Below are 14,128 nucleotides of genomic sequence, written 5' to 3'. Positions count from 1 at the left end.
TTCCGGATGAGGGGGGGTTGGAGTTAGGGATGTGAGAACCCACCCCCATCTGGGTTCCCTGGACACCCACCCAGCCCTTGCCTGCTGGTCTCCACGCTCGACCTCCTCCCCCACTTGGCAAGTGGCCTGCAACTTACCCAGGCCCATCCACTGAGCGTCCACCTCCACCATGATCGCCATGTTTTTAAAAAACATGGTGATCAGCAGTCTATGTGCACATAGTGTTATATGCAAGTCTAAGACACAAGTCTTAGACATAAGCGAAAAGCACTGTGGATCACCCATAAACACAGGATTCACAGTGCTTTTTTCATACAAGTCTATGTGTGCACATAGACTTATATGCAAAAAGTGCTGTGAATCACCCAGGCAGGAGGAGGAGGAGGCATGGCACACACCCCAGCAGCTAGCTGTCTCCTACTCGCGAGCAAGAGACAGCTAGTAGTGGGGGTGCTGGCCAAGGCCCTGTCCTGCCAGATTGGCTGTCAAGGACAGGACAGCCAACCAGGCAGGAGGAGGAGGAGGTGCTGCTGCGCACGCCCCAGCTGCTCTTGCTTTTGGGGCGCACGTGGTGACAAGTCCAGGCTGTTCCTGGCTGCTCGCTGAACTCCAGGTTGCTCGGCGGCTGGGCCTGTCAGCTCCCTGGAGTTCGGCGAGTGGGGGCTGGGCACTCGCAACATCCTAGTTGCAGTGAACATTATCTGCAGGGGCTGCTCAACCAATAAGAGAGGTTCTCCTCCATCCAGGCTCTCCCCCCTTTCTCCTTTGATAAAATCACTCTCCTTCTCTCTCCCCCCGTATTACTTACTCCCTTAAAGCAACAATCATTACCAGAACAGAGTGTTCTCTCTACCTTGAACCTGCCAAAGTGGAAACAATCTTTCTCCCCGCCCCCGTTACTTCCTTCCTTAAAGCAACAAATAACACAGCATTCTCCCTGCCATATTGTGAACAACTGAAGCTTCGAAGCTTTGACATTAAGACTCCTAAATGTGTTATTTCGATTCATGGGAACCTCAGTAACTTCGGGAGTGTTCATTTCAGAAACAAGCCTCTTTGACCACAATGGGAGTTACTTCTCAGTAGACACACTTATGCTTGTGCTGGGAAAGGCAGGGATGAGAAACAAAGGAATGGGAAACCATCCCCTTTTCTAACCCGATGCTGCGCAGGATCAGATGATCTAAGCTGGAAGTAGTTATTTCCGAGTGGCAATAAACTAAATGATGGAGAATCACAGCTTCGAGAAACCGCTTTTCAAGCAAGAGAGTTCCTTCGAACTTATGGAAAAGATTGGACAGACCTACAACCTGATGTACAAGAAGAGGAGAGCACACAGGGTGCAACAGGTGGAAATTAAGAATGTACCTTAATCTTATATTTTTTAAAAAATTGATTATAAATGTTTAACTTGGAACTTTAATGGGGCGAATGCTCCTCAAAAGAGAAAGAAAATATTTTACTATTTATAAAAATTGAAACAAGATATAATATGCTTACAAGAAACTCATATTAAAAAAGAAGATACCAAATATTTAATTAATAAAAAATTAGATGAAGAGTTTATAACTGCAAGCTGAAAAAAGGAAAATGGAGTAGTTTTATATGTTAAGCCACATTTGGGACCGGAATTGGATGAACAAGGTCGTTTTGTGGGAGTTAAAATTACACTTTTTAAAAATTACAATGGTGTATCAACATTGATTTTAGGCGTTTATGCACCTAATGACCACAAAGCAGAATTTTATGAGGATCTCTTATCCAAACTCGTGGATATAACTTTTGACAGTTGGTGTTTAATAGGAGATTGGAATGGGGTGATTGCACCTCAAATTGATAGAATATCAGAGAAAAAAATAAAGAGTAATCAAGGGAAATTACCTAAAAGGTTTTTTTTAATTGATGGACAATTTGGCCTTAGTAGATGTATGGAGAGATAAAAATGGAAACTCAAAAGAATATACATATTTTTCAGAAAGACATAAATCTTTTTCAAGGATTCATATGATTTTGACAACTAAAGAGCTTGCTACAAATATTGGCAAAATACAAGTTCTACCAAGATCATTTTTGGACCATAACCCTATATCTATGTCATATGTGAAAAGAAGCACTACTTTTAGATGGAGATTGAATGAAATGATATTTCAAAATAAAAGTATTGTGGATGACACTAAAAAGAAATTGAGAGAATTTTTTGAATTGAATCCGGACAAGGGTACAAATATCAGAACAGTATGGGATGCAACCCCTTCATGGATCACTGCCTTGTTGTGGCGAAGGGGCTTGCGTAACTCAGTGAAGCCATAAGCTATGCCGTGCAGGGCCACCCAAGACGGACAGGTCATGGCAGAGAGTTCTGACAAAATGTGGTCCACTGGAGAAGGAAATGGCAACCCACTCCAGTATTCTTGCCAAGAAAACCCCATGGAACGTATCACAAGGCTAAAAGAGATGACGCCGGAAGATGAGCCCCTCAGGTCGGAAGGTGTCCAATATACTACTGGGGAAGAGCAGAGGGAATTTCCAAGTAGCGCCAGAAAGAGTAAAGCGGCTGGGCGAAAGCCAAAAGGACACTCAGCCGTGGATGTGTCTGGTGGTGAAAAGAAAATCCGATGCTGTAAAGAACAATATTGTTTAGGAACCTGGAATGTTAGATTAATGAATCAAGGTAAGCTGGAGGTGGTCAAACATGAGATGGCAAGATTGAACATCGACATCTTGGGAATCAGCGAACTAAAATGGACAGGAATGGGTGAATTTAATTCAGGTGACCATCATATCTACTATTGTGGGCAAGAATCCCTTAGAAGAAATGGAGTAGCACTCATAGTCAACAAAAGGGTGGGAAAAGCAGTACTGGGGTACAATCTTAAAAATGATAGAATGATCTCAGTACGAATCCAAGGTAAACCATTCAACATCACAGTAATTCAAGTCTATGCCCCAACCACTGATGCCGAAGAAGTTGAGGTTGATCGGTTCTATGAAGACCTCCAACACCTTCTAGAACTAACACCAAAAAAAGATGTCCTCTTCATCATAGGGGACTGGAATGCTAAAGTAGGAAGTCAAGAAATCACCAGGATAACAGGCAGGCATGGCCTTGGTGTACAAAATGAAGCAGGACAAAAGCTAATAGAGTTTTGCCAAGAGAACAAGCTGATCATAGCAAACACTCTTTTCCAACAGCACAAGAGGCGACTCTACACATGGACATCACCAGATGGTCAATATCGAAATCAGACTGAGTATGTCCTTTGCAGCCAAAGATGGAGAAGCTCCATACAGTCAGTAAAAACAAGACCTGGAGCTGACTGTGGCTCAGATCATGAGCTGCTTCTTGCAAAATTTCGGCTGAAATTGAAGAACGTAGGGAAAACCACTAAACCGTTCAGGTATGACCTAAATCATATCCCTTATGAATATACAGTGGAGGTGAGGAATAGATTTCAGGGATTAGACCTGATAGACAGAGTGCCTGAGGAACTATGGACGGAGGTCCGTAACATTGTTCAGGAGGCAGCAACTCAATCCATCCCAAAGAAAAAGAAATGCAAGAAAGCCAAGTGGCTGTCTGATGAGGCTTTACAAGTAGCTGAGGAAAGAAGGGAAGCAAAAAGCAAGGGAGAAAGGGGAAGATATATCCAACTGAATGCAGAGTTCCAGAGAATAGCAAGGAGAGACAAGAAGGCCTTCTTAAATGAACAATGCAAGGAAATCGAGGAAAACAACAGAATGGGAAAGACTAGAGATCTCTTCAAGAAAATTGGAGATCTCAAGGGAACATTTTGTGCAAAGACGGGCATGATAAAGGACAAAGAAGGCAGGGACCTCACAGAAGCAGATGAGATTAAGAAGAGGTGGAAAGAATACACAGAAGAACTATACAGGAAAGATCTTAATGTCCTTGATAGCCATGATAGTAATGTCCTTGATAGCCATGATAGTGCGGTCACTGAACTTGAGCCGGACATCCTCGAGAGTGAAGTCAAGTGGGCCTTAGGAAGCATTAGTAACAACAAAGCTAGCGGAGATGACAGTATTCCAGCTGAGCTATTTAAAATCCTAAAAGATGATGCTGTTAAAGTGCTGCATTCAATATGCCAGAAAATTTGGAACACTCAGCAATGGCCGCAAGACTGGAAATTACATTCCAATTCCAAAGAAGGGCAATGCCAAAGAGTGTTCAAACTACCGCACAATTGCGCTCATTTCACATGCCAGCAAGGTGATGCTCAAAATCCTACAAGCTAGGCTTCAGCAGTATGCGAACCGAGAACTACCGGAAGTACAAGCTGAGTTTCGAAGAGGCAGAGGAACTAGAGATCAAAGCCTTTGATTGTGTGGATCACAACAAACTGTGGCAAATTCTTAAAGTGATGGGAGTACCAGACCACCTTACCTGTCTCCTGAGAAACCTGTACGAGGGTCAAGAAGCAACAGTAAGAACCGGACATGGAACAACCGAGTGGTTCAAAATTGGGAAAGGAGTACGACAAGGCTGCATATTGTCACCCTGCTTATTTAACTTATATGCAGAGTACATCATGAGAAATGCCGGGTTGGATGAATCAGAGGTCGGAATTAAGATTGCTGGGAGAATTATCAACAACCTCCGATATGCAGGCGATACCACCCTAATGGCAGAAAGTGAAGAGGATCTCAAGAGCCTCTTGTTGAGGGTGAAAGAGGAGAGTGCAAAAGCTGGTTTGAAACTCAACATTACAAAAACTAAGATCATGGCATCTGGCCCTATCACTTCCTGGCATATAGAAGGTGAAGAATTGGAAGCAGTGACAGATTTTACTTTCTTGGGCTCCAAGATCACTGCAGACGGTGACTGTAGCCATGAAATTAAAAGACGCTTGCTCCTTGGGAGGAAAGCTATGGCAAACCTAGACAGCATAGTAAGAAGCAGAGACATCACCTTGCCAACAAAGGTCCATCTAATCAAAGCTATGGTTTTCCCAGTAGTAATGTATGGCTGTGAGAGCTGGACTATAAGGAAGGCTGAGCGCTGAAGAATTGATGCTTTCGAACTGTGGTGCTGGAGAAGACTCTTACGAGTCCCCTGGACTGCAAGGAGGTCAAATCAGTCAATCCTAAAGGAAATCAACCCTGAGTGCTCATTGGAAGGACAGATCCTGAAGCTGAAGCTCAAATATTTTGGCCACCTAATGCGAAGAGAAAACTCTCTGGAAAAGACCCTGATGCTGGGAAAGACTGAAGGCAAAAGGAGAAGGGGACAGCAGAGGATGAGATGGCTAGATAGCATCACCGATGCAATGAATATGAACCTGAGCACACTCCGGGAGAGTGCGCAGGACAGGAAGGCCTGGCGTGCTATGGTCCATGGGGTCATGAAGAGTCGGACACGACTGAACGACTGAACAAATGGGATGCAAGTAAGGCCTATATGAGAAGTTATTTTATACAACAAAACATGCAACAGAAAAAGAAAAGAGAAGAGAAGGTACAAAATATTCTAAAACAGATAAAGGAGAAAGAAGAATTCCTAAAGAAAAAAACAGGAAAGGCAAGTGTCCTCTGACAGCTTATTGGAACAAGGATAACTGTTTTGGCAGTTGGCCTCTGTACACCACCACATTGAAGCTGAAAGGAAACACACCCAGATGGGAGCGAAGTCAGGACTTTCAGGTGTAATGCAAGTGGTGTGACAAAAGTGGGGCACTAACCATTCAGGAAGGACAGCCAGTGGCATACACACATCCCCATTGTTGGTGGTTCATAAGTAATGGAACAAACCAACATCATTTCGAACTTAAGGATCGCCTTTAATACCTGGATGAAAATCCTTTGCAGTCAATGACTGCCTGAAGTCTGGAACCCATGGACATGACCAAATGCTGAGTTTCCTCCCTTGAGATGCTTTGCCAGGCCTTTACTGCAGCTGCCTTCAGCTGCTGCTTGTTTGTGGGTCTTTCTGCTTTCAGTGTTGTCTTCAGTAAGTGAAAAGCATGCTCTATTGGGTTGAGATCAGATGACTGACTTGGCCATTGAAGAACATCCCACTTCCTTGCCTTGAGAAACTCTTGGGTAGCTTTTGCTGTATGTTTTGGGTCATTATCCATCTGCAATATGAAGCGGCGTCCTATCAGGTTGGCAGCATTCGGCTGAATCTGAGCAGAAAGTATAGCCCTATATGCTTCAGAATTCGTCCTGCTGCCTTTATCAGCAGTCAGGTCATCAATAAACACCAGTGACCTGGTTCCACTGGCAGCCATACATGCCCATGCCATAACACTGCCTCCACCATGTTTGACAGATGATGTGGTATGCTTCGGATCATGAGCTGTTCCTTTCCTTCTCCATACTTTTCTCTTCCCATCATTCTGGTACAAGTTAATCTTGGTTTCATCAGTCCAAAGAATCTTATTCCAGAACTGGGAAGGCTTTTTTAGGTGTTTGCTGGCAAAGGCTAATCTGGCCTTTCGGTTCTTGAGCGTTACCGGTGGTTTGCACCTTGTTGTGAAGCCTCTGTATTTACATTCATAAAGCCATCTCTTGACTGTAGATGTTGACAATGACATGCCTACCTCCTCAAGAGCATTCTTGACCTGGCTAGATGTTGTGAAAGGGTTCCTCTTCACCATGAGCAGAATTCTGCGGTCATTCCCTTTAGTTGTCTTCCGTGGTCTTCCAGGCCTTTTGCTGTTGCTGAGCTTGCCAGTTAATTCCTTCTTTTTCAGGATGTTCCAAACTGTTGTGTTGGCCACTCCCAATGTTTTTGCTACCTCTCTGATGGGTTTATGTTGTTTTCTCAGCTTAATGATGGCCTCCTTCACTCGCATGGACACTTCTTTGGACCTCATGTTGAGAGTTCCAGTGAATGGCTACCAAACGCAAATGTAACAGAACCACCTCCAGGCCTTTCATCTGCTTGATTGGTCATGGCATACGCAGGAAACAGGCCACACCTGGCCATGCAGCTGCTTGTCAGCCATTCGTTCCATTACTTATGAGCCACCAATGATGTGTGTGTGTGTATGCCACTGGCTGTACTTCCTGAATGGTTAGTACCCCACTTTTGTCACACCCCTTGAATTACAGCTGAAAGTCCTGACTTTGCTCCCATCTGGGTGTGTTTCCTTTCAACTTCAGTGTGGTGGTGTACAGAGGCCAACTGCCAAAACAGTTATCCTTGTTCCATTATTTCTGGCCTTGACTGTAAATTACTCCAGCAACAATTGTTGATATTAACAGTTCAAGATATGCAACAAAAAATTAAACTTTGTAAAACAAAGAAATTTTAAATTTGCTAATAAACCAGGAAAACAACGTTTACAAAATTCAACTTTGTAAAACAAAGAAATTTTGAATTTGCTAATAAACCAGGAAGATGGTTGGCCTATAAACTTAGAAAGGAAAAAGAAAAGAAAACAATTGTGAAAATAAGGGAAAGTAGATTAGAATTAACCGATAATGTGGCAATTCAGAAAGCCTTTTATCAATATTATTCAAATTTGTATAAAGGACAAGATATCTCCCCAGAATTAATGGATAAATATATTCATAAACAAAATTTACCAAAAATTACTAAGGAACAAAAACAAATGATGAATGGCCCAATAACAGTAAATGAAATGGTGGAAGCAATAAAAAAAATTAAATTGGGAAAAACTCTGAGACTTATATAAAATATAATATATAATCCTGATATATTATAAAACTTGTAATATATCAGGATTCTATTATAAGAAGTGTGAAGAAGAATTTTACAACCGTTGAAAAATATGATGAACAGTATTTTAGAAAAGGGAGAGATACCGGAAACATGGAAAACAGCATATATAACGTTAATACCTAAAGAAGGACAGGATTTAGCCTCGACAAAAAACTACAGACCAGTCTCATTATTAAACAGTTATAAGATATTTGCAACATTTTTGGTAGAAAGGCTCAAGAAAATATTGCAGGAGTTTGTATATGAGGACCAAAGTGGTTTCTTACCAAGGAGACAGATGAAAGATAATATAAGAACAGTCTTGAATGTGGTGGAATATTTGGAAGAACACCCAGAAAAACAAGCAGCTCTGATCTTTTTAGATACAGAGAAAGCATTTGATAATCTCAACTGGAAATTTTTAATTAAGACTTTAGAAGAACTGGACTTTGGAGAAAACTTTATAAAATGGGTGAAATTAGTATATACCGATCAAAAGGCTCAAATAATTATAAATGGGGATTTGACTAAACCTTGTGAGATACAAAGAGGAACAAGACAAGGTTGCCCATTGTCACCGCTACTGTTTATATTGGTTTTAGAACTATTCAACAGAGATATAAGACAAGATGATCGAATTACAGGAATAAAGATTAAAAAGGAGAAATATAAGCTGAGGGCCTTTGCAGATGACTTGGTGTTTATGTCGGAAGAACCTTTAAAGGGAATTGAAATTTTAATGAAAAAATTAAAAGAATTTGGAGCAGTGGCAAGGTTCAAAGTTAATAAACAGAAAACAAAGATTTTAACAAAGAATATGAATGTTCAAGAAAAAAAAAGTTTATGGATAAGACTGGCTTCCAAATTGAAAAGAAAGTAAAATATTTGGGAGTCCTTTTGACAAATATGAATTGTATGCTTTTTCAAAATAACTATGTTAAAGTGTGGAATGAAATTGAACAAGACCTATTAAAATGGGAAAAATTACAACTATCACTTTTGGGAAGAATTGCAATGATCAAAATGAATGTATTACCTAGAATGTTATTTTTGTTTCAAATGATACCCATTATTACATCGGATGTATCTTTTAAGCAGTGGCAGAGAGATATAACGAAGTTTATATGGCAAGCAAAAAAAAACAAGAGTTAAAATAAAAAATTTACAAGACGCAAAGGAAAGAGGTGGCTTGGGATTACCAGATTTTAAAACCTATTTTTCTGCCTGCTGCTTGATGTGGATGAAGGAATGGGTGACGGTGAAAAATAGAAGACTTTTAGAAATAGAAGGACATGAACTGAGATATGGGTGGCATGGTTATTTTTGGTATGATAAAACAAAAGTGCATGTAGATTTTAATAATGACTATATAAGACGGGCTGTATTAAGAATTTGGAATAAATATAAATTAAGGTTTTATCAAAAAAACACCACGTTGGATATCCTCACAAGAAGCAATGCATAGACGAGAATTTGATATCATGCATAAATGGATAAGACATAATGATTTAATGGAACTGTCACAACGGGAATATAAGTTAAAATCAAGGGAAAGCTTATTGGAAGAAGGTCATGTATGTCAGTGGTTTTCATATTTGCAATTAAAGAAAGGTTTAAATTAGATGAGAAAAATGGTGGATTTGAACAAACAATCCGAGTTTGAAACAGCACTGTGTACAAATGATGAACATGGTATTGCTAAACTGTATAAATTACTGTTAAGGTATGAGACAGAGGATGAACAGTAAAAGACTGTATGAAATGTTGGTCATAATATATCAATGGAAGAGTGGGAAAGTATGTGGGGAAAAGATTTAAAATTTACTTTATGTACAAGTCTTAAAGAGAATTTTTATAAGATGATGTATAGATGGTATATGTCACTGTTTAAATTGTCTAAAATGTATAAAGATGTTTCTGGAAATGTGAAGATCAAGAGGGAACGTTTTATCATTTATGGTGGACTTGTAAAAAAGCTAAAACATTTTGGAAACGAATACAGTCTTTAGCTCAAAGAATATTAAAGACTACTATAGAATTAAACCAGAAACGTTTTTATTGGGACTAACAGATAAACACGTAAAAGAGAAGGGGGGAACGCTCTTTCTCTACATGACAATGGCTGCGAGGTTATTGTATGCACAAAAGTGGAAGAATGAAACAATGCCAACTGTGAGCGAGTGGATCATGAAAATGATGGCAGAGATGGCAAAACTTATAATTAAAGAAGGATCAATAACTAAATTTATGTTAGATTGGAAACCTTTTATAGAATTTGTACAAGAAATAGAGAAAAATGATATCTATGTATGTGGATTCTGAACTTTGAGATGGTTAATTCTCTTTTGTTGTTGTTGTTGTTGTTGTTGTTAAAATTAGGAGAGAAATGAGATAATGTCTGTGAACTCAATGTATGATATACAACTAAGAGAAGAACTAGAGAATAATAATGAACATTTGTTGTGTAAGGGGAGCCAAAGGTAGATATTTTACAATCTTAAGAGATATTTTAGTGTATGTGTATGTGTATTGTGTGTTTATGTTTATGTTGTTGTGTTGTGTTTTTCTTTTTAAAAATAAAAATTAAAAATTATTATATTGGAGAAATATAATAATTTTCAGCCTTCAGGGAATGACTGCTTTAAAATGTGCTATTTCAATTCAGGGGGGGATCTCTGTAAGTTCTGATGTGCATATTCAGGGGACAAGATCACAATGAGAATTGCTTCTGAGTAGACACAAATTCATGGCTCACTGCCTTGTTGTGGTGAAGGGGCTTCCGTAACTCAGTGAAGCCATAAGCTATGCTGTGCAGGGCCACCCAAGATGGACAGGTCAAGGTGGAGAGTTCTGACAAAATGTGGCCCACTGGAGAAGGAAATGGCAACCCACTCCAGCATTCTGGCCAAGAAAACCCCATGGAACGTATCACAAGGCTAAAAGGTATGACGCCGGAAGATGAGCCCCTCAGGTCAGAAGGTCTCTAATATTCTACTGGGGAAGAGCAGAGGGAATTTACAAGCAGCCCCAGAAAGAGTGAAGCGGATGGGCCAAAGCCAAAAGGACACTCAGCTGTGGATGTGTCTAGTGGTGAAAAGAAAATCCGATGCCATAAAGAACAATATTGTTTAGGAACCTGGAATGTCAGATCAATGAATCAAGGTAAGCTGGAGGTGGTCAAACATGAGATGGCAAGATTGAACATCGACATCTTGGGAATCAGCGAACTAAAATGGACAAGCATGGGCGAATTTAATTCAGGTGACCATTAGATCTACTACTGTGGGCAAGAATCCCTTAGAAGAAATGGAGTAGCACTCATAGTCAACAAAAGGGTGGGAAAAGCAGTACTGGGGTACTATCTCAAAAACGATAGAATGATCTCAGTACGAGTCCAAGGCAAACCATTCAACATCACAGTAATTCAAGTCTACGCCCCAACCACTGATGCCGAAGAAGCTGAGGTTGATCGGTTCTATGAAGACCTACAACACCTTCTAGAACTAACACCAAAAAGAGATATCCTTTTCATCATAGGGGACTGGAATGCTAAAGTAGGAAGTCAAGAAATCACCGGGATAACAGGCAAGCATGGCTTTGGTGTACAAAATGAAGCAGGACAAAGGCTAATAGAGTTTTGCCAAGAGAACAAGCTGATCATAGCAAACACTCTTTTCCAACAGCACAAGAGGCGACTCTACACATGGACATCACCAGATGGTCAATATCGAAATCAGATTGAGTATGTCCTTTGCAGCCAAAGATGGAGAAGCTCTATACACTCAGTGAAAACAAGACCTGGAGCTGACTGTGGCTCAGATCATGAGCTTCTTACTGCAAAATTTCGGCTTAAATTGAAGAACATGGGGAAAACCACTAAACCATCCAGGTATGACCTAAATCATATCCCTTATGAATATACAGTGGAGGTGAGGAATAGATTTCAGGGATTAGACCTGATAGACAGAGTGTCTGAGGAACTCTGGACGGAGGTCCGTAACATTGTTCAGGAGGCAGCAACTCAATCCATCACAAAGAAAAAGAAATGCAAGAAAGCCAAGTGGCTGTCTGATGAGGCTTTACAAGTAGCTGAGGAAAGAAGGGAAGCAAAAAGCAAGGGAGAAAGGGGAAGATGTACCCAACTGAATGCAGAGTTCCAGAGAATAGCAAGGAGAGACAAGAAGCCTTAAATGAACAATGCAAAGAAATCGAGGAAAACAACAGAATGGGAAAGACTAGAGATCTCTTCAAGAAAATTGGAGATCTCAAGGGAACATTTTGTGCAAAGACGGGCATGATAAAGGACAAAGAAGGCAGGGACCTCACAGAAGCAGATGAGATTAAGAAGAGGTGGAAAGAATACACAGAAGAACTATACAGGAAAGATCTTAATGTCCCTGATAGCCATGATAGTGCGGTCAATGAACTTGCGCCGGACATCCTCGAGAGTGAAGTCAAGTGGGCCTTAGGAAGCATTAGTAACAACAAAGCTAGCGGAGATGACAGTATTCCAGCTGAGCTATTTAAAATCCTAAAAGATGATGCTGTTAAAGTGCTGCATTCAATATGCCAGAAAATTTGGAACACTCAGCAATGGCTGAGAAATGTGAAACGAGAACTACCAGAAGTACAAGCTGGGTTTTGAAGAGGCAGAGGAACTAGAGATCAAATCGCCAACATGCGCTGCATCATGGAGAAAGCAAGAGAAGTCCAGAAAAATGTCTATTTCTGCTTCATTGACTACGCTAAAGCCTTTGATTGTGTGGATCACAACAAACTCTGGCAAATTCTTAAAGAGATGGGAGTACCAGACCACCTTACCTGTCTCCTAAGAAACCTGTACGAGGGTCAAGAAGCAACAGTAAGAACCGGACATGGAACAACCAATTGGTTCAAAATTGGGAAAGGAGTACGACAAGGCTGTATATTGTCGCCCTGCTTATTTAACTTATATGCAGAGTACATAATGAGAAACGCCGGGTTGGATGACTCACAGGTCACAATTAAGATTGCTGGGAGAATTATCAACAGCCTCAGATACGCAGACAATACCACCCTAATGGCAGAAAGCGAAGAGGATCTAAAGAGCCTCTTGTTGAGGGTGAAAGTAGAGAGTGCAAAAGCTGGTTTGAAACTCAACATTAAAAAAAACTAAGATCATGGCATCTGGCCCCATCACTTCCTGGTATATAGAAGGGGAAGAAATGGAAGCAGTGACAGATTTTACTTTCTTGGGCTCCAAGATCACCGCAAACAGTGACTGTAGCCATGAAATTAAAAGACACTTGCCCCTTGGGAGGAAAGCTATGGCAAACATAGACAGCATAGTAAGAAGCAGAGACATCACCTTGCTGACAAAGGTCCGTCTAATCAAAGCTATGGTTTTCCCAGCTCTCACAGCAACGTACGGCTGTGAGAGCTGGACTATAAGGAAGGCTGAGTGCCAAAGAATCGATGCTTTCAAACTGTGGTGCTGGAGAAGACTCTTACGAGTCCCCTGGGCTGCAAGGAGGTCAAATCAGTCCATCCTAAAGGAAATCAACCCTGACTGCTCACTGGTAGGACAGATAATGAAGCTGAAGCTCAAATATTCTGGCCACCTAATGCGAAGAGAAAACTCGCTGGAAAAGACCCTGATGCTGGGAAAGATCGAAGGCAAAAGGAGAAGGGGACGGCAGAGGATGAGATGGCTAGATAGCATCACCGATGCAATGAATATGAACTTGAGCACACTCCGGGAGAGAGCGGAGGACAGGATGGCCTGGCGTGCTATGGTCCATAGGGTCACGAAGTGTCGGACACGACATAACGACTGAACAACAAGACACAAATTGGTTTGTACTGGGAAACAAGGGACAGGAAACACCCCTTGACGGTGAAAAGCACATCCTTGGGCAGGGCTAGCGTACCTGAGGTAAATGCGGGGGTTGGGGCACACAGCAATTATACCACGGAGAACCCGACTTAAGGAAAAGAGTCAGACTTTAAGCAGTCTTAGGAAATCTGGTTTTTCCACAATAAGCCCTGGGGTGGCTGCTGGATGGCTACGACGTCATGTGTCCCTAACGACCTCCAAGCGCAGCCATCTCGGAGTAATTGCTCATGGAGACACCCCCCTACACTTGCTGAAGTTTCCTCCTCTACAGAACTAGTAAACAAGGTGCAAGAGCCCTGGTCTTTTCCACTTCCCTCACCCCCGCTGCCCACCACCCTTTTGGCTATTCTTACCTGGCCTGTGTAATCCTGGCAGATATCTGTAGGCACTGGTGCTGTTGTATCAGGTGACTTCCAGTAATATCGGTAAGCTCTCTGGCACAAGGATACTTGCGCTGAACCACGGACAGGCTTGCCATATGTGTACCTAAAAGAGGAGGTGTAAATACAAAAATGAAAGAAACAAACAGAAAAACAAACACATACACAAAAACAGGTGCACACACA

General features: G+C 41.3%; 1 protein-coding gene across 1 annotated transcript in view; it reads right to left on the bottom strand.

The window, feature by feature from the left end:
* A2ML1 (alpha-2-macroglobulin like 1) overlaps positions 1-14,128 on the bottom strand; it is an 87,040-nt gene that overhangs the window by 57,216 nt on the left and 15,696 nt on the right. The window contains exon 7 of the mRNA XM_084835506.1: positions 13,916-14,048. Coding sequence (XP_084691632.1) covers positions 13,916-14,048 — 133 coding nt within the window. The remainder of the gene's footprint in view (positions 1-13,915; positions 14,049-14,128) is intronic.

This window comes from Heloderma suspectum, chromosome 2 (genome assembly GCF_057233095.1).
Source record: "Heloderma suspectum isolate Gila_16-S chromosome 2, 16-S_ref, whole genome shotgun sequence".
Classification (NCBI taxonomy): Eukaryota; Metazoa; Chordata; class Lepidosauria; order Squamata; family Helodermatidae; genus Heloderma; species Heloderma suspectum.
Note: the sequence above shows the minus strand (reverse complement) of the source record. Positions and strands in the feature narration are given on the sequence as shown.